General features: G+C 36.3%; 1 protein-coding gene across 1 annotated transcript in view; it reads right to left on the bottom strand.

The window, feature by feature from the left end:
- Adam23 (ADAM metallopeptidase domain 23) overlaps nt 1-24291 on the bottom strand; it is a 163918-nt gene that overhangs the window by 42389 nt on the left and 97238 nt on the right. Inside the window, exons 10-18 of the mRNA XM_026394590.2 lie at nt 16670-16741; nt 14173-14336; nt 13152-13236; nt 12115-12205; nt 9494-9542; nt 7300-7399; nt 4144-4215; nt 3473-3562; nt 2113-2193 (exon numbers count right to left, since the gene is read on the bottom strand). Of these exons, the coding sequence (XP_026250375.2) occupies nt 2113-2193; nt 3473-3562; nt 4144-4215; nt 7300-7399; nt 9494-9542; nt 12115-12205; nt 13152-13236; nt 14173-14336; nt 16670-16741 (804 nt within the window). The remainder of the gene's footprint in view (nt 1-2112; nt 2194-3472; nt 3563-4143; nt 4216-7299; nt 7400-9493; nt 9543-12114; nt 12206-13151; nt 13237-14172; nt 14337-16669; nt 16742-24291) is intronic.

Raw genomic sequence — 24291 nt, 5'->3', positions numbered from 1 at the left:
ACTGCAAAGAAACCTGTTTATATATTTATTTTATATATTTAAATATAAGAAACAGATATGCATGAAAATCAATCTCTCTCTCTCTCTCTCTCTCTCTCTCCACACACACACACACACACACACACACACACACACACAGCCTGAACATACTTCCCTATACTATATCATTGAAAGGGTCCCTTTGAATTAAGCCTTAGATAATACATATACAGACCTTTAAAAATGGTTATGAATATTTCTCTCTCTCCTTGTGTTTCCTTCCAGTGAACAGAGCTCACTCAGTGTTAACTTCAGCTGTTCCGCTCCTTGATTCACTTCTACCACATGGAAGTGGAGTGATTGGCAGATAAGTTTGGGAAGAAAAACTAGGCAGTCTGGCTCTGTTCTGTCATTCTTCTCTTAGAAGCAAGCCTGCCCACATAGATCATGCATTCTCTACTACTTCTCCATGACAGACCTACCCCTGCAGGGAGAGGCCAGAGTCTCCAGTACAATATTCAGGTGATTTTATCAGTACCCTGTTAGAGAACCAAGATTTATGAAGAGACTCATTTAGCCCTCACATTGAGCTATGGCCTTCAACCTGCTCTTTTGAACTTAAAAAGTGATATTTTGGCCTCCAACTGTATTCTATCTGTTGGGAGCACCTTGGAAGTTACAATACCTTATAAAAGGTAATCCTCCTGATGGGAACTTATGCTAAGGAGTTAACCTCAATCAAGAAACACTGTTTAAAATGCACAAAGATATTCACTACCACGCTAATAAAATAATTTAAAAAACTTCCAAAATCTAAATATCCATCACTGGATATAAATCAACAGATAAATCTACAAGAAAATAATAATTATAATAACTGTGCAAAGCATAGGAAAATGTTTTTGAAGGGTTATCAGAATTAACATGAAGGTATAATGAAATCCAAACTTCTTACCATGGCTGCAAGTTTCTACCTGACCTGATTCCTGACATTTTGTTGAATCTTTTCCCCTCTCCTTGCTTTCCTTCCATTTCTGGCAGAAGCCAAGCTTCTACATTTACTGTTCACAAACTAGTACCTTCTTATGTGTATCTTTCCTTATCCGAGGAAAACACAGCTGATCACCCTGGCTAACGCCCCCATGCCATCCTTTTTTTCAACAGGAGCTTTCTTTATGCAATCTAACATGTTTATTTACTTATTTGCCCTTTTATACCAGCAGAAGGTAGGTTCCACAAGAACCTCCCATGTCCTGGTATTTACAGCATTGCAGGACATATAATTCAACAAATGTTTATTTGAATAACAAAGACTTAGCATAATCAGAAACATTAAAAAAGTATATAAAGAGGGAATTCTAGAAGGAAACATTAATTACAATGTTATAATCACTTAGTGTAGAAAAAGTCATATCAAAACTCAAAGGCTTCTCCTAAAAATCAAAAAGATATCAATAGAGGAAAGGGATCAAGGGGTGGGAGGTGTGGAGGGAAGGGGGAAGTGCTGGGGAGTGACATTGATCAAACTGGATTGTTAGATTGTGCGCATTGCATGTATGGATGTATAGCAGCAGATCTCATCATTATGTACAACTATAATGCATCAATAAAAAAGTAGGGGAAAAAAAGAAAATCATGCTAAAATGTAAAAGCCTTGAAGCCAAGGTTAAGTAGTGGGGTGGAGGCATCAAGAGACTAAGGAAGGCAGACTTCCGCACCCAGTCCACCTCAGGACAGTGCTGCTTGTCCTTAGTTTTCTACAGTGGGTTCCCATCCAAAAGTTGTTAAAAGACTGGGTTTATAGCAATAAAATATTTGAAACAGTATATTAGTGCCTCATTAATGTACTATTTAAGATGTTAGGACCAGGGGAAAAAATCAATTAGTAGGGTATAAATTTTTAAAAAGCCTATAAAGGGGAAATTTGGAAGGAAAAAAAAAAAGTATGGGTCCAAAAATAACATGCCCAACTTTCCTAAAATAAAGGTCTGATGAAGAGTTAAAAATAACTAGAAAACATAACATGCCAAAACATAAAAACAAGAAAGAAAACGTGTTCACACATGTAATCTACATGGAAAGTTTCAATATGTACATTGTACAATGTATTACCGAAAACTCAGTCTGCCATACCTGGCCAGAGTCTCCAGTACAATATTCAGTGATATCACATCCATTCACAGCATCCCGACACTCATAACCTCGTGGCTGAAACTGTAAATCAAAACCCAATATTAGGAGCTAGTACTAATTAATCTTTGAAAAAGTTACTCTTAAATTCACCAATAATAATCTTGTAACCAACTACCACCAGTCCCTTTTGATGAATTAATACAATAACTACAGGATGATACAAGGCCAGACGAGACTGTCTACACTGAAGATGAGTCATCAGCCAAGGCATTAAGTATTCAGGCTTCAATCGAACTGTCTCCAAATATTATTTTAGGAAAGCAATGTAATGGAAATTATGTAAAGAAGAAACTGATTCGTCTTGAGACAGAGGAGCAAAACACTGTAATATAAACATTTAAGATCTCTCTAAACGATTGATATACATTTCCAACCTGCACTAATTTATTTAATTTATATTTAGCTTGAATGTTAATCTTACCTTAACTAAATATATACAATAAAATTACAATGAATCTACATAAATTACCTTCAGTGATGCCAGTGATTGCCTATGATGTACAAAACATTTTGTTTATATGGGAAAGGATGAGTACAACATGAAAAAAGACTCGTTAGCTTTAAGCAATTTATAATCTGGTAGGGGGCATGAAGCAAGTATAAACTAAGCTAGAATCTTCTAGAATATAGTACCATAGAATATCCTTCTGTATTGAAAAAAAATCAGTAAAACTATGTAATTTTATACTTACAGGAAATATCACAGGCCTCGTATATTAGGAAAAGGAATATCGAAAATGACTTTTCAAAAACTGTGGATCACTATAAATAGAAGACTGTGTCCACACATATTCACACACAAATTGTGCATACACATATATGAACATACATAATTATGCTCTTATCTAGCTTTCCTGATTACATAGAGGATTCAAAAAGCCAAGTGGAAAAATATGAACACTACCTTTTATACTTGAGGTCTAAAATGAATTAGGGAAAGTTTTGAAGTAAAAGTTATAAGTAGGTCCTATTATCAAAAAGATAATAGGTATTGTCCCTCTTCTATTCAATGACTTGTTTGAGTCTCATCTGTGTTAGTAGGGCAACTCCCAATGTTTATTTTGGAAGCTGCATAGGTATATTTTCTTAAGGAGATGATGGAGGATAAGATAGTGGATAGAGAGTAACAGTAAAGGCAAATGTTGTGAACCACCAAAGTTGGATGGAATTACTGATTCTACAAAACTATTGAGCCAACATTCACACATTTATGACAAGCTACACAAATGCTCAATGCACATACTGAGATATTTGGTTAATCTGTCAATTAAAAGAAAGACGAAGCTGTCGGGTAACTCACAAGGCATGAGGTATTGTTACAGCAGGGCCCATCGCTGCAGTGGGCCCCGTTGGACAGGGAGCACTTCTTACAGCACAATCCATAGCATTCCTAGAGAAAAACACCTTAAATGAGTAAAGCCACTCTTGACATTCTCTCTACATGTGCCTTATGCAAAATCCAAGTGAGCAAACATATGTAATTATAAGCAAATATTTTAGCAAAGAAAGATCACTTTGTGGTCTCCTTCCTGCCACATTTCCTAGCACAGCATGATCTCCTATGAAAGGACTTCTCTCTCAAAGAGTATCTAATTGTTAAGCAGTGCCCCACCCCTGGTTAGCTCTACTAACATTCTTACTACCCAGTTAAGTTTTATAAAGGCAAAAGCAATAAAGAGCATGGGAAAAAAAGTGTTTTGTGATTTGGTAAAAGTTATCCAACCTGATATGAGTCATGGATTTTTAAAGAGGTAGGAAATTTGATTAGAACAATCCATTTGTCCTTTTCAGACAAGGCCCATAAGGATATGACTAATGCTAGCATGTCTAAATTGGGAAGGAGTATTGATCAGAGAAGTCAGAAAGAAAGGCAGTGGGGCGACAATGAACAGCAGAGACGCCTCTCACTAACAATGTTCTTATTAGTGCTGGAGGAGCTGTACTGAAGGTAGAGTCCCCTCTTATACCCACCACATGGAAACCACAGTCACATTCCTCCCCAGCTTCTACGTATCCATTTCCACATTCTGTTGGCTCAAATAGCTGAAAGAGATTAGGAAGAGAAAAGGAAAATAATTTATCACAGAAAATCAACACCACATACATAGCTCTACACCCAGCTATCATGTGGTATTGTTCTATGACCTGTTATTAAGTCATCTTTTTTAAAATTATTTTTTAGTTGTAGTTGGACACAATACCTTTACTTTGTTTATTTTTATGTGGTGCTGAGGATTGAACCCAGGAGCCGGCACATGCTAGGCAAGCACTCCACCACTGAGCCACAATCCCAGTCCCTTAAGTCATCTTATATAGGATGTCTGGGTGGGAAACACTATTCACTTACTAATAACACTTCTAAAACCATACTTGAAAGGTGGGAAATCTCCAAGGGGTTTCACAGGTAGTGGGCTTGAGAGATGATCTCTAGCATTAGAGTTACTTTTTATGGAAATAATCTGTCAAGAGGGATAGATCATTTTTCATATTTGCTAATGGAGCTAAAATGCATTGCTAATAAGAATCACAGATATCTAATTTGCTGACTTATCTCAAGGCAGATCAGAAGACATAAAAATTGTCAAAAAAGATAAATATTCTTCAGTCACAGCCAAACGTGATACATAAAATCAAGTCAATGCAAACAAACTTAGAAAACAATGTTGCAAGAAACCCAAGCCCATCCTCCTTGTTGAAAAGAAACCTGCATCTGTCTGAAACATGTTAGATGAATGTGTAGACACAAGCGTGAATCTACAGAAATCTCAATATCTCAGTCATAGCTGGAGTGATAAAACCATCAAATTTCTAGAATAACCCATCCTACTGGGGCCATGAACTTGCTTCTAGATAAATGCTATTAGGGACCAACTGTTGAGGCAGCACATAGCTTATGAGAAACAGCCCTATTTCCCACTTCCCTGGGGAAGGATTTCTCTGGGCATGATCATTACCTTGGGTGAAGCACATTGTAACACAAAATGCTCAGAACCTTGGATGTGAGAGAGAGAAAGAGACTCTGTCCCCAGCAGCTGTATACACCCTGAGGAAAGGTTACCTTCTACCAAGTCTACCCATGAAAGACCTGACCTCTAACTATTATAAGAAGCAAGGAAGCTCCCACCCTAGCTGGGTGAGACTCCACTGGGGAAAGTTTAATGAGTGACATCAACAGTGCTAATCTCTGTTAGCACTCTCTTAGGATAAAATGTAAAATGGAAGGGCCGGTGAGAACACAATCAGCACTTTCTTTTAGGCCTCTGGTCCTTTCTTTCTTAGGGCTCTTTCTCCATCCTGAGATGTGTCACTACCTCAAACCAGATGAAAAATATGGCAGATGAGAAGATTCCCAAAGCACACAAAATATGCGCATTAATAATATGAAAACAACATATAACTCATGCATATATATACCCTCATTGACTAAAAACACTTGGGAAAAAAATTAGTTATTTGATATATATATAAACTATTCTTCTAGAATCCACAGGGCTTTTTAAAAAATCGTTGTAATATGTAATTTAAGAAGAGAAACAATTCTTTATTTACTTTCAAAATTGAAGATGTATACATAGTTACTTTTATACAGTTTCCAAATTATTGCAATAATTGTCTTCCCACTCATGGGCAATTTGAGAAAAGCAACGATGAATCCTTATAATGCATATATAAGAAACCTTATCCTTCCCAAATCAGTGAGTGTTATTTCCTCAAGCATGATGCTTTTAATTAGTTGGTACTCTGCAAGCTAGGTAAAATCATCCACGTACACAGCAATTAAAAAATGCCAGCATCTTGCATCATTTCTTTATTACTGATTTTACCCATTTCAAACACTTCAAAGCTTTCAGGTTTCTGGTGCACTAAGATCAATGCCATAAAAGATAGGCAGCCTACATTAATGTTGTAAGGTCACTTTAAAAGTTCAGTTTCTTTTTTCCACAGCTTTACTGAAATTTTATACAGATATCAGACATTAGCTACCATCCGCTGACTCCAGCAGTATCACTTAATTATGGAGAGTATGGATATGGAGAGTTACTCTATCAGTTACTCACTTTAGCACTGATTTTTTTTTAAAGAAAATCTCACATGATTCCACTGATCTCATTTGCAAAGTATTAAAAACATTTTTATAGTAATGAACTGTATTTGACTTATAAAGTAGTATTTTAAAGAAAATATGAAATTTTCTGTGTTAGAATTTCTATACCATCTGATCATTAGCATTGATCCTATCTTTCTGTCTGCTGAGGAACTTTTTTTCCAAGCAGATCCTTATCCAAAAGCTCTATAGTGAGAAAGTCTGAGAATTCTGGTTTTGCTGCATTTTATCAAAGTATGATGATTGTCCATGTTCTGCGTAACAGTCCCAAGAGGCCTGGGACACACACTACAATTGAACAAATTAACATTTCTGCAATAAGACTTGCATGTATTCACCCTATGGGGGATAAATACAGATTTTAAATGTAATTGTATTGTTACATGTGTTTTCTGCAAACTCATAAAAACCACATTTAGAAATTTTCAGGTTTTTGAACTCAGGATTTAGGAATAAGGGATTTTTGACACTGTATACAAGTTCTGATGAAATGCCAGGACAATGTGGACCTCCTCTAGGTGAAGAGACTATGGAGTATAAATACCTATGGTCTTTATGGCAGCCATAAATACCCTAAAATACCATGTTTTGGCTGGCTGATATTAGCAATGTTTCCTTCCTGGGAGAGCACAGAAGTAGAGAGGGGGTTGGAGTTAGGCAGGCCGGCAAAGGGGAAGAAAGGCAAAGAGACAGGAAGAAGTTGGACACCTAGAAACAATGAAAAACGGGTTACTTTCTTGGTCTAATGCACTGTCTCTTAGTAGAGAGGTGCATGAAAATATCAAAGATATTAAGTTGAAGGGGTTTTGCTTTGTAGGGGGTTTGGGGTGCACCTAGAACTGAACAGTGATTTATAGCTCGGTCATTCATTCAAACAGGATTCAATCTTCCACATGATAAAGACTTTTTGCAACTAAGCATTAATCTGACAAGAAACCTGCTTTCCAAGACAATTACATGCTATCTGGCACTGTTCCATTGTTAAACACTGGAGAGATAATTACACTTCTGAAGTTACTAACCTTTGTTGGTCTATTGAAAAGACAGGCTCCACCTCCTCTCTGTAAAAAGTCTCTGTACTCCAAAATGCTGCACTTTGAGAATTTTCGGGAATGGGATACCCTGAGGAAATAATGCATCAGTGATGTAAATAATATACCAAAAACAGTCATCAGAGAAGAAAATCAAGACCCCTAAATGAGAACAAAATGTTCATTCTGAATCCAGATGAAACTACACAAATTTTGATAAGGTACTTATGGTCCCAATTGTAAAATAAATGTGTGAGTTTGTAAAAAATATAAACGCAAAGAAAATCACAGAACTGGGGACAAGGTCACAACCTCCTCAGCTTTCAAGTCCTCTTGTGACCTTGTTTGAAGCAGTTTTTTTAAAGTTCACTACAAAACCTTTCATCTAGGCTGCATTTTAAAGTGTGGTCATTTTATTTGCTATGACTCAATAAAGGCATTCTTTTGACTGTGCCTTGAATAAAAGGAGCTCATAAGCCTATAAGACTCAATTCTGGAGAAAGGAGTTGGGAGGGTAGATTTTTTTAAAGACTACAATTCAGCCTTCAACAAAGTGACTCAGGTAAACCAGAAAACTGTAAAGAGATGTGCTGGACCATACACCTACGTGTACATATGCTTTTAGGGTGTATATACACAGGAAAAACAGAATTAGGATAGTTCCCATAAATAACAGCTCCTCATTCTCAGTTTCAAATATTATTGGGTGATAGGAAAAAAATTCACAGGAATATAAAATGAGCCTCTCTGTGATTTACTTAATCAAATTAATACCTCTATGTCAGCACACAGGGAATATTATATGCTTTAAATGCTTATTAATGTGTAGTGTGTGTGTGTGTGTGTGTGTGTGTGTGTATATATATATATATATATATATATATATATATGCCATTATATGATCAAGGTTAAGGTGAATCATACATACTGATTTCTCAGAAATTGATTTGAGAGTGACAGTCTACTTATTCCAGGATATAATACAATAGTATATGAGAGATGAGGGTTATTTATGGAAGTAAATAAAACCTGTCACCATTGACAGTGATATCTTACAAAAACAATATACTTGAGAAAAAATACATTAGCCTTAAATAGTTTTATTATATTCTATGAATAATCGGCTCAAAAATTCATTTAGAAATTAGGAATTGAAAAAGAAAAAAGACATCTCCTTGTAAAACCAATATTAAAAATAGCGTTGCCTTCCTACAACGGTCCTCAGAAATGCCTGTATACCTTTAAATTATTAAATTGTGGAACAAGAGTAATGCAACAATGGAAGCTATGAGTTTTGAATATAAACTTCATTTCTAGGAATATGCTGTAAAGTTGCAAGGATGATGGGGCCTGACTGTGTAAACCTCTCTGCCCAATAATTGGACTCCTGGAAGGGTATGGTAGAATAAAGAAGGGACCTGCACAGGTGGGTAGGGGCTTCTGGTAATAAGACTCAGTTGGAAGGAACACCAATGTCCTGCCAAATGTGTTGGGCAGGTGTCCAGTAGGAGAGGGGCTTAAATAAGGAAACCTCTCCCCTCTACTAGGAGTGGGCTATAGCTTAGGAGGCCTCCGGGCAGTGGCCTGCATGGGGCACAGGTCCCTGGGAAAGAGCCGTGTGTCAGGGCCTAGATTCATTGACTCAACAGTAGCTATGGGGCAACTGCTCTAGTTTCTAAAGTATCCTCAAAAGAAAAGAGAGGACAGGTGAGTGAATGTTAAAAAATTTACCACTAGAACATTATCTATTTGACACAATAAATCTGAGAAGAAAAAAAAAAGCTTCATTGTAGTACAATTTTTACTAGTGTAAGCATATATATTTATAATTCCTTAAAAGGTAAATTGATGCCTAAATTGATTTTCATTGACTGCATCAGGTACCATTTTTTATTCCAATGTACTAAAAAAATTAATGTCTCCCCTAAACTTAGAAGCATATAGAAATGTGCTTCCTTAATAAGAAGCAGAGTAGCTAATACATTTTACTTTTATCACCAAACTTAAATTAAAAATTAAAATATAAAGTGAATTAGTACTGACCACTTTAAAATATCAGAGAATTAATTATTGAATTTACACTAACTGCTTAGCCTAAAAGACCAGTAACTGAGAGAGTGTGTCTCTGATTACATGTAGCAATTGTAGCAAAAGGCCTATGTCAAATGCACGTGTAAAAACTTACCCTGTTTCCTCCATGATGCAGCCACCCCAGGATTCTGTGCAGTCACATTCTAGTCCAATGGAACAGGAAAAAGGGAAACAACAAAGTCACATCTTTAATTTGTATTACAGTGCCTACATAAATCCTTTATTACCAATTCCATGTCAATAGATTGAGAATGGGTAGGTAGTCTCAGGACAAAATTTATTTCACTTAAGCAATATTTCCTTATCCTTTCCAGAAGCACAGGTTGCTGCCTAAGATAATACCTGGCAGGAAATAAAACTATGCCTCTCTTTATTTTTCTAACTTGGACAACTCAATTAGGTTCCTTGTTCCAATGTATAGTGAGAAGTACCCTAAGGGCTCCAGAGACTGGACAGCCTGAGATCTAGTGTAAGTTCCACCACATGAGAGGGTCCCATAGGCAGGTGACTTAGTCATTCTTGGGTCTCAGCATTTCCACTTCTAAAATGGGAATTATGTCTTTATCAGACTGATTCTGGGGTTCACAGAGATTGTGCGCTTGTGTGCTCTCCATGAACACAATGAATTAGCACTGAAGTGCTTCTAACAAAGTCACACTGGTGATTAGAGCAGGGAATTTGATTTGCTTGAGTCAAAGCCAGGATTGGTCAGAGACTTGAGGAACACTGTGCTAAAAGGTCTGGCAGAAGAGATCAGTCTAAACAGACATGCACATAATCACTTAAATACCAATCATAAGTTTAATATACATAACAGAAACCCACATGCTGGTACTAAAATGGGCTCTTCCTTTCGTTTATTTTTTTCTATTCTCTTTTCTATCTGATGATATTTTTAAAGTAAGACTTCCAAATGGATTTTTTTTTTTAAACTCAAAGCTTAGAACTCAGGAACCAGCTACCTAAACAAACATTTTTCACGAAAGAATACAGAACTGTAGACAGGAAGGAGCATGGTGGACGTTAGGAATGAACCACTTCCTTGGCCTGTCCACCCCTGTAATACTTTCAGCTGACCCCGACACCAGCCTCTAGGATTTTAAACAAGGCCATAAATCTGGTTATACACCTTTCTGGTTTTAAGGTCTCCATGACAGCTCATGAAATTCTAAACATCCCTTTAATGTGGAATGAGTGTTTCTTTGGAGAAGCAAATACTTTGAGCAAGATATTAGAAAGTTCATGGGGATTTGTAAAATGCCTCCAGACAGCTGTGATGACCACGTACTTGATATTTAAGATACCTATCAAAGGATTCAGTAAGCACATGGGTATATATATTTTGTTTCATTTTTTCATACTATTAGGCATTAATGACCAAAAAAGTATAAAATGTAATATAATGCTACAGTAGATTTTTCCTTTTCTTTTTTTTTTGTGGGGGGAGATTGGGGTGGAAGGAAGACCTCTTATTCCTGGTATCTCATATTTACCCAGAGGAGTGGGGATTCCACTTAATTTCTAGTTAAGTGAATATGAGTGAACACACTGGTCTCTCTTTCCACAAGAGAGACCAATTATGATGTTTGTGGGCCATAGGTACTTGCCTTCTGCCACAAAAAAAAGTATTAAAATTATATTTTACTATTTTGTTGGTAGAAAAAGGAATATAATTCAGGTTGGGCTTTATTATAATTTTAAAAGACATTAGACGTTTTCCCGAGCCCTTAAAATGATGACGGGTCATAGACACTTAGCTCACTGGGTAAGTCAGCCCTGTCTTTCTGTCTTGCATCTGATTGATGAAGAAAGTGGTGCCTAACATCTTGGTTTTTTAATTGAAAGGATCTGAGACCCTGTATGGACTCTATCTTGGACCTGCCTGCCCAACAGAGAGAACTCTGTTCTATCTCACCCGCTCCAAGCTTAAAAGGCCTGGGACAGGCTGTGTCTAGGGGAGCCTTTTTTCTCTGACTTTTCTGATGTGACTAGGTAGGTAAGTTTATTTCAAGTTTAAATGTGAGATCCTCTTTAGCTCTAGATGTAAGCTATTTCCCAATCTAACTATACTACTACCAATCTGGTGATGGATTTTTATCGAGCATCTTGTGTCCATACTCAGCTGGTTAGAACTCAGAATGGGAGTATCCATCACTCCTAATTGTAACAATTCTGGAATGTGAAAAAGAGCCAACTCAAGTCCCGAGCAACTGAGTATGATTTACAGATTATTAAGAAGAAATTTCTATAACCCAAATATATTAAGAATTATCTTTTAAAAATTATTTTAAAATTTATTTATTTATTCTAATTGGGTATATATAACAGCAGAATGCATTTTGATTCGTTGTACACAAATGGAACACAACTTTTCATTTCTCTGGCTGTACATGAAGTAGCACTGTACCATATGTGCAGTCATTCATGTATCTAGGGTAATGATGTCCATCTCATTCCACCATCTTTCCTGCCCCCATGCTTCCTCCCCTCCCCTTCCTCCACCATATTTAGTTGCAGTAGTGTCCATCTTGGGACACCAGCTGGGGACTAGATTAAGAATTATCTTAAGTTGCTTGTTTTAAAAATGTTTTAGAGGAAGGAGATATGATACAGGTAAACTTATAATGGCTTCAGAATGAAAAATATGTATTGCCCAGACATGCATTATACAGAAGAATGGCCCACAAAAGTGAGTGAGAAGGTCAATGTACATACTTGGTTTTCTGCTAGAAGGTTCCCATTGGATTCCAAGGTTTTGAGCCAGGCTCTGTGATAATACTTGTGCCACTGCCATTGGAAGACCATACTGTTTTTCAGAGTTGAAAGTGTGTGGGAAACATTTGAGAGAGTGCACAAAGCTAGTTATTATTTCTTAATTGTTACCACATATCATCTCAACTCCCTATGCAGAACCTCACAACATCTAAAGATGGCCTATGCTCCCTCTCACTTCTTCCCTGCAACTAGGCCCAAGTAGCAAAAGGCCCTTCCTCCTAAGAAGGAACTCTCAGGGCATTCAAAACAAGCTCTATCATGTAAATATAATGACAAGTCCCAAAAAACTAGTCTCTGACTCAGCCCATATCAAGCCAAGAATAAATTTCAACTTAGTACAACTATGTTGCGAGAGGTCCCCACTGAATGATGGCTATTGGGATAACGTGGTAAAACATATTCTAGTACTGATGAGAATTTAGATATAGTTGGTCACGCTTTTTGAGGTACTTTGGCCAACTAAGAATCTTCTTTATAAAAATAAAGGTATCAAAATACAAACAATGATATTAAGAAAATATTTGTTTTGATTCATTCTACAGATTGGAAGGTAGAAGGCATAAAGATGAATAAATATGCATAGGGAGAAAAAAAACCCACAATACTATTGTAAATCCTTTGATTTAAATGAATTTAAATCTAACATGGACAGAAGAGCACACTGTAAGTTTAAAAATTATAAGAAAAGGATTAAAAAGCTTATAAAAATTTAACATCTTCTCTATAGACACCTAAAACCTCCCAAGCTGGTTTTCAGCTTGCATTTACCTGATAAGTATGCAAAACTATGATTATCATACCCCAAGGATATCATCATGAATCCTACCGTCTATTTTGGATTAATCTAAGCCACTCATGCCACGGTCTCAACACCAGAATTTAAAACAAGCATGAGAAGGAATGTAAACTGGCCCTAAAGAAGAAAGTGAGCATATGCAAAGAAAAATTTTTGCTTAAGGAAAACTGACAAAATTTACCTCGTTCACACCAACCCCTCTTGTGCGAGAACAGACACCTCCGAAGTAACTCAGACTGCTTCTCTTATAGTGGAATGTCACGCGCCTTAAGGGAAAAAATGCTGTTAGAAGACCAATGTAATGGCTCCCATATAATGGCTCCCTAAACTTGTCTGCTCTCCTACATTGAACACCCCAAAACCATCCTCCTTAGGAAATAAAAACGGTATTTTAAATACACTTTAAACTTATGTTGCCAAAATACCTTTATGATGTATAAAACAATCTCAGTTGAGCCAGCATTAACTGAGCACCAAGCAAGCATCAAGTACCAGCACAGGAATTAAAGATACAGAGATTAACAGACCACAGCTCTGGATCCTTTTCTAGAAGAGAGTATCTAGTAGTTCTACAGAATATTACTGATCATTATAAATTGATAATTAAAGACTGAAAGAAAAGAAAAGAAAGGGTGAAGATGGGGGGAATAAGGAGTACACTGGTTGGTTTGATTCTAGGAAGAAAGTTAGAAGACTGTCTTCACTATAAGCAGGGAAGGTAACAGCTTGTTACAGGAAGAAAGAAAGCATAGTACTCCTCCTCCTTGCTGAGGAAACTCAATTATATTATTTGGTGGTTCATCAAAGACCATTTTTCCTAGCCTTCTTTGGCCATGTGACTAAGATCTAGCAAAAGATTTGCTGGTGAAATTGATGCATGCAAACTTTCAGGAAATGTCCTTTACAAAAGTTGACTCAACTGCCCGTAAGGAAGGCTGGAGCACGAGCAGCCATCTTGGGTTGTGACTTGACCTTGAGGATGGAAGTTATATGCTCTGAAGGTAGAGCTTATGGCCATGGAAGCAGCACTGGGATCCCAGCACTGGGATCCTACCTCTATGCTTCCTAGATAATGGAGAGAGGCACCAACAGCAGTCCTATTCAAGTCACTATTTTCTGATACATAATTTAACTGACACCACAAAGGAATAAAGACAAAGGTCAAACTGAAGACTATAACAGAAGCCTAAACAGGTACATACGAGATGAGGTGCACAGCGTCAGCATGCTGCTTGATACGCTGCCGGTATTTGGAGAATTCATGGAGCATCTGCACAGGATTGGTGGTGATGTCAATATGATCCTTCTCAGTCCAGGTCTCTACGGCCACCAGGACAACCCTGGTATTGAGCTGCTCCTTGTAAATCTAAGGGTAGACAACAGGACAGGTGCAGGAGGAAAACACTGGGTCAAACATGCACGATCAGTGAGTCAGAGTCAGCGGAAGGACAGGAAGGGGGAGGTGAGAGAACACGGGGTCAGAATTAGCTCATCACAGAGAAACTGCTTTTCCTTTCTCTTTCCCAAGAGCAAAAGGAAAGAAAGAATAACTATATAAGTCAGTCCCACATCACCTTATCTCATATAAGGTTATTTCCACCCGATCTGTACATTTGGTGGCCTAGCATTTCACGAGGGTATAGAGAGTCAGGTGTAAGGATGTCAAGAATCTAAAGTCAGGACATAAATTGAGAACAGGGTTCATAAAAATCTCCTTTCAAACCTCGTAGGAGGCAACAGGCTGAGTGTGACGGAGTGACTCTAAGTGTAATATAACCAGTTACTCCTGCAGGATTGGAACAGGCCAACGAACAGTGGCTGGCTTGTCCTTGGAGCCATGTTATATGAAAAGTAAAATAATACAGGGAAGCAATCACAGAGCTGAGATCAGAAGAGGAAAAGATCAGATTTATATCAGCCACCTCATCCTTGCCACAGGGAGGATCACTCCCAATATTTAGACTGTCACCCTTCTCCTCTGTTTCTCTACATTTGGCCCCCAATCGGAATAACTCACACAATTAAGCAACTTCAGTGAGTGCTTCCATTTTGTCTTATTTGCCAACGAATTAAGAAAACAACGGGTGATCTGTGAACACACTGAAGGGGACCATCATGATGCCATTGTCAAATTGAAGCTATCACGACTCTACACAAAACTGAGTTAAGCGTAATGTCTTTTAAAAATTAGTGATCAGCTCCAGAACCTTATATGGCAATGACACTTTGCAAGATGTGACTCTGTTCAGTCATGCTGAAATGACTAACAAAGACGTGCTACCAAGTAAACAGCTTTTTCAGGGAAAATGATGTGTTTATGATTCTCTTTTTCATTTTCACTTAACGACTTTCCTCTAAGAAGATTGACAAGACCTGAAATTAAAATTAATCGACCAGGTGTACACTGGCTCTCAGAGGTTCAAGCTTAACTTTATATTATACATTCTATGCACATCCATTCATATTATTCATTTCCTCAGTGGCCACCAGGCACATAACATAAGCTAGGTATGCATAATGTATGTTATGAGAATTCATATGGCTGGAGGTTCTTAGTTTGTTTAAAAGGCAGAAAAGAAGGCAGCTCCTTGGAGTCAATAAATATCACTTAGATGCTCAGCAAGTTATAAAAGATTTTTTTTTCACTATTAAGGAGGAACATACAATAAATATCAGATAAAAATGCATTTAGCTGAACAAAATAGCATTTTGCATTACAATATATAAAGTAGCATGCTGTATTTAATGTATGCTAGTCAAATTGAATTATTCATTGGAACAGAATGCTTAATATCCAGCTCTACAGAGTTCCTACCCAAAGCAGAAAAAGGAAGAAAATCTTAACAATCATTCTTTGTAACATAAAATGGGGCGGGGGGGGGACATATCAATAGTAAGGATTTGAAGAATTAGAAGCCTTTCAAGGAAAATATATATATATATATATATATTATTTTTTTTCAAATTAGTTTTATTTGAGGTTTGCACCTAATTCTGTCATCTAGAAATAAAGTCTGAAACATTTCACTAATGAGAATACTAAGGTAATAAATTTGTTCCCTTTAAAATTCTTTTTCTATTATCTATATTTTCCAAACACACTCTGCCTCAATCTATTAGTTCTTCTTTTCTAATGCCACATATTCTAGAAAAGCTCCACCTGTTATTAACAAAGTTCTACTTGTCAGTATAATTTTTACTCCTTAGGGTAGCTAATTTTATCCATTGTTTTTTGTCCCTTATAGACTCTGGTGATACTAAGGTTTAGATATTGCTTAGAAGCAAGACTATATATTTATTACATGCTAAAGAAAAAAAAAGTTACATGTTTAAGGAGATAGAAATGCTAACTACCCTGATTTGACCATTGCTCATTGTAAACATGTAGCATATTATAACACTGCACATAAATACACACAATTTGAATAATAATGAATAAAAATAAGTAAATAGAGGTTTAAAGGAAGCAATGTTAGTGCAGCTTTGGAATTCTGAGAATACTCAGTAACTCCCTGAAACTCTGATAACACTACTGCTTCTGAAGCAGACTACCCTAAAATTTCTCAGCCAGACAAACGTAATGATTGCATTTTTACTTTTGCCCAGGAAATAGCTAAGAAAACAAGTCAGCAAACAGAGATAGAGATATAAACTGTGCCATCTCCGTTAAAATAGGTTTAAGAAAACTGGGGTACTTACAGAATCCACAAGGTTGACCACAGATTTTGCAAAGTTGTTGGTATGTGCATGAGAAGAACGATGCTTCTTATACTGGGGGGGGGAAAGAAGATGTCCAAATCAGTCACTGCCAAATTACAATTTGATGATAGATTTCAAAATTCCATAAGAGCAGAAATGTCTTAACAATAGTAAAAATGAGGATCAAAAATACAAAATTTGGTTTGTACCATGTTGAATACAGTGGCGCTCTCTCTCTCTCTCTCTCTCTCTCTCTCTCTCTCTCTGTGTGTGTGTGTGTGTGTGTGTGTGTGTGTGTGTGTTGTGTGTGTGTGTGTGTGTGTTAGGCAATAAAACTCTAAAACACCCACCAGGATATTCTAGGTGATGGAAAGGTGTGAGAAGCTTTATCCCTGAGAGTAGATTTTTAATTGTCTTAATGTCTACCAATTCAACCCTTTGTTTTCACTGAAATGACATTTCACAGTTTATAAAGGGCATAGACCAAAATATTTAGTCTTCATTGGTCATTTCCCTCACCTAACACTCAAGGCCACACATGAATCAAGAAAATTCCTCATGCAGCACCTCAGATAGTGCCCATGACATGGAAAGCAGGATCCCTACAGGAAATGGTACCTCCAAAGGAAACCTTCACCTCTGAGTGCTTGTAGTCAGACAAGAGGAGACATGAAAGTAAAGTGCACTGATGGCCGTTTACGATTATTAAAGTAAATAAAGAAAAGCAAATTAATGGAATCATTCTACAACAACATCAGGAGGGCTTTGCTTTTAGCCAGGAGTAGTGCACTTTGCTGAACAGGTCATTAAGAGGACACTGGAAAGCTGAGGTCTGCCATGGGAAAACCATGCCCTCTACTGGTCCATGAGGCCATCATAACTTATAACTCTGTGGGGGGTGGGGGGGATACATATATTTAATACATATTTTTTCAACATATATACATATGTTGCACATATACTTAAAAACTCCAATTCAGATTTGTACCACAAGTCTTTTAAACCTGTCTTCAATTATAATGATGAAAATAATGTGTCTTTCATAAAGATTTAAAATATTTTCACATTAGGAAATCATGATATTCTTTTTTCTCCTTTACCCTACAGATTTGCCAGACCCCCTTGATTTCTTTCTCTTTCAACTCCTGTGACTATGGTTTTGAAACAATAACAACCACACAAAGGTATGGCTAAGTGTTTTTAAATTAAATTTGATGCCTATTTTTAGAACACTGGGAACACAGAGGCTGCATGATAAATGTGTAATAAGTTGATTCATATATTGCTATAGGTAGCGTTCATTAATTCATAACTACTGGTATAATATTGCTACTATTGTTCATGTTATTACTACCACTGTGGATCACAATTGGGCCCAAATTGTCTCATTGCATTCTTTTAAAAATAAGTTTCAATGTATGCACATAAGTGGGTAATAAAATATCACATTCATCTAAAATTTTTCAAACATCTTAGCAGATTTAAACTTCAAATTAGTATAAAGAAGTTTTTATAAATAGCTTGCCATTTTAAGTTGCCTAGCAGATTCTACAGGCTGAAATTTTTCAAAAAGACCTTTTAAGAGTACAAGGAAAAGTCTCAATATTAAGTTCCTTTGAGATGATGAAAATGTGTTAGAACTACACAGAGTGATGATTACACACAATGTGAAGTTACTAAAAGCTAATGAATTGCAGACTTCAAAAAATCTTGAGGCTAAATAGCATATGTCATGTAAAGAACAGAAAAATATTAGGTGACACCTATTCTAAAGCAGTGGTGTCACATACCTGTTAAGAAGAATTTCATCTTGCTCTGAATATCAATGTATCCATTTTAGAGATATCTTTTTTATAGCATAATGGTCATAGAAAACATGACTTGCAAGTTTAAAACACTACTAAGGTGTGTGTGTGTGTGTGTGTGTGTGTGTGTGTATATATAATTTATTTATTTTTATGTAGTGCTGAGGATCGAACCCAGGGCCTTGCATGTGCTAGGTGAGCTCTCTACAGCTGAGCCACAACCCCAGCCCCAATAAGGTCTTTTTAAAATCTACCAAACACCATGTTTTTTCCATTTATTTCTTATTTGTAATTTTTCAAGTTTCTGGTTTTCTTTTGAGAAAGATCACTCAACCTGCTGTGTGATGAGTGAATTAGAGAAGATCAAGAATGGAAGCAGACGGAGCTTTGGAGAAACGGTCCCCTTTTCACCTGCAATCGTCCAGATAAAAAGTAATGAAAGCAGACAACAGCAGAGAGAAGTAGATGACCTTGAGAAGCATTATGAAGGTAGAAATGCCAAGACCTGCAGGTCCAAAGGATGTAGAAGGTGAGTCAGGACAGGAAGAAAAGGTGGCACAGGCTGTGAACCTGAATAGATGGGAAACTGTGATAGCAAACACCTAGGTGAATCCCACCACTGTGTCCCCACCCACAAGAAGGGGTTCCTAATTAGAATAAGACATTACCTATATAATTTTATCAAAATGAATTCTATTGTCATGCATAACTAAGAAGAACCAATTTAAAAGGTTTTTTTTTTTTGTTTGTTTTTTTGTTTTGTTTTGTTTTGTTTTGTTTTGTTTTAGATAATGAAAGTAGGAAAGAGAAGTTTAGGATTAGGAAACTAGTCTTTGTTCTGTGGTCCAACTAAATGCCTGAGTTGATGTAGAGAGAAGAAAGACTTCCTGAGCACGTGACGTGGTTCCTGCACCTGTCCGTCATCTGGTGAGGGCCTTGTTGCTACATCATAACGACAGAGGACACCACATGGTGAGAGAGTAAGCACACCAGCTCCAGTCCCTTTACCCCATCTTAGGAAGCCACTAATGCCATTGGGGGAGGGGGCAGCCCTCATGACTTCACTTAACCACTAACTGCTTCCCAAAGGCCCTACCTCCAAATACCACTGGCACGTGAATACTGGGATTAAGTTTTTGACACTGGAATTTGCAGTGGACACATATAAACCCTTCAGGTTCTGGTTGAGAGGTGTTAAATGGGCGATGCCTACTCAATATTGAAGTACAAATGTCAAGCAGGCAGTTGGACGCAGGAGCATGGAATTCAGAAGGCTAGAAATATAAAGTAGAGAGTTAAGAATTTAAAGTCATGATACTATTTAAAGCCTTGAGACTAGAAGTTGTCACTCAGGGAGTAGGGAATGGGAGCTCTGAACCTAGCCTTGGGGCACTCCCATGATTCTAGGAGTCAGATTTAAAAGAAATGGCCACTGAGGTAGAAGAGCTGTCATGTCATAGACAACAAGAGAGGAAGAAAATGTTTCAATAAAAGAGAGTAATTTTGTCTAATGTTGCTGAGGGAGTAAAATAAAGATAGAACAGTGACCATTAGATTTATTAACCCGAAGCACTACTTAATTGAGCACCTAGAATTTATTAAGAACTATGATAAGAGTTTCTCCTACAACCATTATTTGCTCCTCAAAACTCTACAAAAGGGGGCTGAAGTTGTGGCTCAGTGGTAGAGCACTTGCCTAGCACGTGCGAGGCCCTGGGTTCGATCCTCAGTACCATATATAAATAAATAAAGGTATTGTGTCCAACTATAACTAAAAAAAAATTTTTAAATAAATTTTAAAAAAACTCTATGAAAGTAATTTTATTATCCCCAAATAACTCATCTAAGACCACATGGTTGAAATTCAAAGCCCACTCCAGGTTAAGACAGGAGATAAACTTGTTCAGTTAACAATTATTTTTAAATAGTTCATATATATTCCCAACAAATCATAATTACTGATGAGAATTTATAATTTTAGGTGCATATAAATTATGGTGCTTTTAAAGTAGGGAAAACTAAATGAGGTATACATTAAAAAATATTTGAATTATCATCACCCGTTTGCACTTATTGGCTCCCACTTAAGAATACAGCAAAAAAAAAAAAAAAAAAATGGAAGCAAAACACTTGATTTTCATGCACTTTAAAATAACTCAACCAATTTTCTCTTAGAATAGGGTTTGTAATATTTAGTTTTAGTTTAAGTGGTTCAAAGAGATGTTTATAGACTCTTATCAAAGCTGTAATTGGCACAAATTAGGTTCCGCCATCCAGGTACTAAGATGCTTTCTGCGAAATTGATGGATTTTTCTTTCTAATTGAAAGCCTCTGATAGCGTGATGCCTGCTCCAAATAAGATATGTACATTTTTCAGGCAGTCAATATTAGGTTACTGTGAATTAGAGGTAAGCTTGAATGCAAATATAGGCAAAATGTTTCTATTTCCTGCATGAATGAGAACTAATTTCGCAAATAAAGAAAAATGTTCAGTCTCCTATTATGATAAAATGTACCTTCACGTTTTCAGATCACTGAAAACAATTTACATTTAAACTGGTAAATTTGCTTTTACTTCCTGAACAAATGAAACCTTAAGAGATTTGCCTTTTGAAAAAAATTTAAATTCGAACTTATTTTCAACCCTAAGGTAAGAGTTATCAGGTAACTGCTGCCTCACACAGTAAACATTGTAAAATGAGTGTTTTCCGTGGGATGATTATTCTAAATCCCAATGGCAAATCTCTAGACATTAAAAAATAGATGGATCAGATATTCTGCTTCAATTTCACTTTCAACATGGGAATTTAAGTACTCCAATCCATGTTTTTTAATTTACTACCTCTTTGTGGCAATCATATTTAAAAACTATTTTCACCTCAAAAAAGGATCTTTTTCTAAAAAGAAAAATATTTTTATAAAATGACACACTCATTTGGGACTATCAAATGTAGAATTACAGTAGAATGTAATGTTCTTGAAGAAAAAGAATAATATTTAGTTTTGTTATTCTAGAAGTAATATTTCTTTAAAGAATAGAAAACATCTTAAGTAATTTCTTTCTACCTCAGGCTTTATTTCCACCCCAAACCAGAAGCTTTGAAAAAAAAATTAACATGTATTTCCTCTATATATCAGTTCACATTACAGTTCTTTATTTCTAGTCTTAAAAACAGATAAGCAGAGGCTAGTGTTGTGGCTCAGTGGCAGAGTGCTCGCCTAGCATGTGTAAGTCCCTGGGTTCGATCTTCAGCGCCACATAAAAGTAACTATAACAAAGGTATTGTGTCCATTTACAACTAAGAAAATATTTTTAGAAAATATTCATGAAAATATTCAATTTTCAGCTTTTACCCTTTTAATAATAATTAAAATAAGATGAATTACCAATATTTATTGGTAAAAATTTGAATTTTGAACAAAAAAAAGTGATAGCCGTAAAAGGTAACTTTATCACAGAATATCAATATACTCTACAGAAGTTTTCTATGTATAAATCAACATTTTAAGAAGAGTGCTATTTCATTACATGTAAGATAAAGATAAGATTATATAGGGGCTGGGGTTGTGATTCAGTGGTAGAGTGCTGGCCTAGCATGTGCAAAGCACTAGGTTCTCTCTTCAGCATCACATATAAATAAATAAAATAAAGGTATTGGGTCCAACTAAAAAATTATAAATAAAAAGATAAGAGTTTACAAATGTTCAGCATTTTAAAAGATGAAAAAAATAAATTCAGGGCAGCTAGGGGCATAGCTCAGTGGCGTAGTGCAACTGAGGGCATGCACTAGGTCAGGGATCAATTCCCAGCACCTCAAAAACTAAATGAATAAATTTAATATATACAATATCTAAACTTTTTTTAAGTTTTCTATGTTGTAGAGTTACTGAAAGCTACTCTCTGATTGACAGAAGCTACTCTATGTACTTTTTTACATAGTATGGTAGAACAAGAGATTTGGAATTGCAAGTCAAGGTTTGAGAACCGATTACATAGATTATTGATTATTTAGGAATATGCTTTGTACAATAAAAGGAATTACATACATTTTAATTATTATATACACTGCTTTAAAAGTATTTGCATAATGGGGCTTTAGGGAAAACTTAGGTTTTTTGTTGGCAGGTGGAAGGTAGCAGAAGATTGAGCTACATCCCCAGCTACCCTTTTATTTTTTATTTTGACACAGGTTCTTGCTGTTTTGTAAATGGTAGTTTAGGCTCTCACTAAATTACTGAGGCTGGCCTTGAACTTGTGATCCTCCTGCCTCAGTCTCCAGAGTCACTAAAATTATAGGCATGCACTACTGTGGCTGGCAAGCATAGGCTTCCAAAGCCATAAGTTCAAAAAACATGCCACAGTGCTCAGATTTGAGAAGTTGCTGGAAAAAAAAATCTCAATATTCCAATCAATAAAAATAATCAGATGAGAAGATTACCTTGTTAAGGTCCTACAGAAGCTCATATTTTAGTCTCTATTACCTGAAATCACTGCCTACATATCTGGTTTTCCTTCTCACCAGGGAAGACCACTTCTGAATTGTATGTAAGTCTGATAAATTCTGATTCTCTTTTTTTTTTAATTTTTTTAAGTTGTTGATGGACCTTTATTTTATTTATTTGTATGTGGTGCTAAGAATTGAACCCAGTTCCTCATGCATGCTAGGCAAGTGCTCTACCACTGAGCCACAATCCCAGGCCCAAATTCTGCTTCTTAACTGTCATATCTCAAGCAATGTATTTAAAGCCTACTGGCATAGAAAATAAATCCACATACAAAACTAAGAGAAATTCTATGGAAAACTTCATATTCAATACAACTGAATTGTTATTTGATAATTAATTTAATCATCCATTAAACAGGAGACCCAAAAGTTTAAATATGAGTCATTTTTTAAAAAAAAATACAGGCTTTAAGGAGTTCTCAAGTAGGGTCTACTAATTGGAACTTCAAGTTGTCACTTTAGCGAGAAACAACATTATCATATAATCTACCAATCTAACATTGGTTTTAGTTAGAGTAAAATAAAGACTTAAAGATATGTGCAAAGCAATCTGAATTTTTGTTCCTACCTTTTACAAGGTTTTTACCCGTATCTGACTTTCAAACATTTTCAAAAAGATTCTCATCTTTATAAAGTCTTTCCATAAAGGCAACTTCATTTTCATAAAAACAAGTACTCTTAACATATGCAATTTTTAGAATTAAATTACATAACTATGACAGAAATAACAGTGGCCTAAACAGTTAGGGGAGTGTGGAGTAGTGCTGACGCCAGCGCCCAGCAACACACAAGAGCCACCTGGACCCAACCTCTCCCAGCTCCCTTCAATTAATGATCTCACCTTGGTAGCCTGAAATCAACCAAAGTCTGACTATTTATTTACATTATGGAGATCAGCAAATGTTATCTAAACCAGTGCTTTTTGCCCAAGAACTGGGTGTTACAATTTATCACATACCACTAGTATTGGACATAGCACCCTAGAGGGTCTTCCACGAGTCCTGGGCTTTCACCCAGGCATTTTATCAAGGAAATGGTTAGGTAGAGTACAGTTAAGAGTTTTGACTTCAATTTGAAGAGAGGTAAATGGAGAGTGATGGTTGTTTCTCATATTTCCTTTAAGTGTTACTGAAATGACACAACCAAAGATACTGTACTTCCACAGAGCTAACAATAGATTATTCAGCTTTCCATTGTTCAGTGAAATAATTCATTGGTTCAGATAGTCTATTTAGATAGACCTTTATTACACTTGCTTATTTATTACATTTATTCACAAATAATAAGCTAAAAAAAAAACACATTAGCAGAA

Source organism: Urocitellus parryii, chromosome 1 (assembly GCF_045843805.1).
Source record: "Urocitellus parryii isolate mUroPar1 chromosome 1, mUroPar1.hap1, whole genome shotgun sequence".
NCBI classification, from domain to species: domain Eukaryota; kingdom Metazoa; phylum Chordata; class Mammalia; order Rodentia; family Sciuridae; genus Urocitellus; species Urocitellus parryii.
Note: the sequence above shows the minus strand (reverse complement) of the source record. Positions and strands in the feature narration are given on the sequence as shown.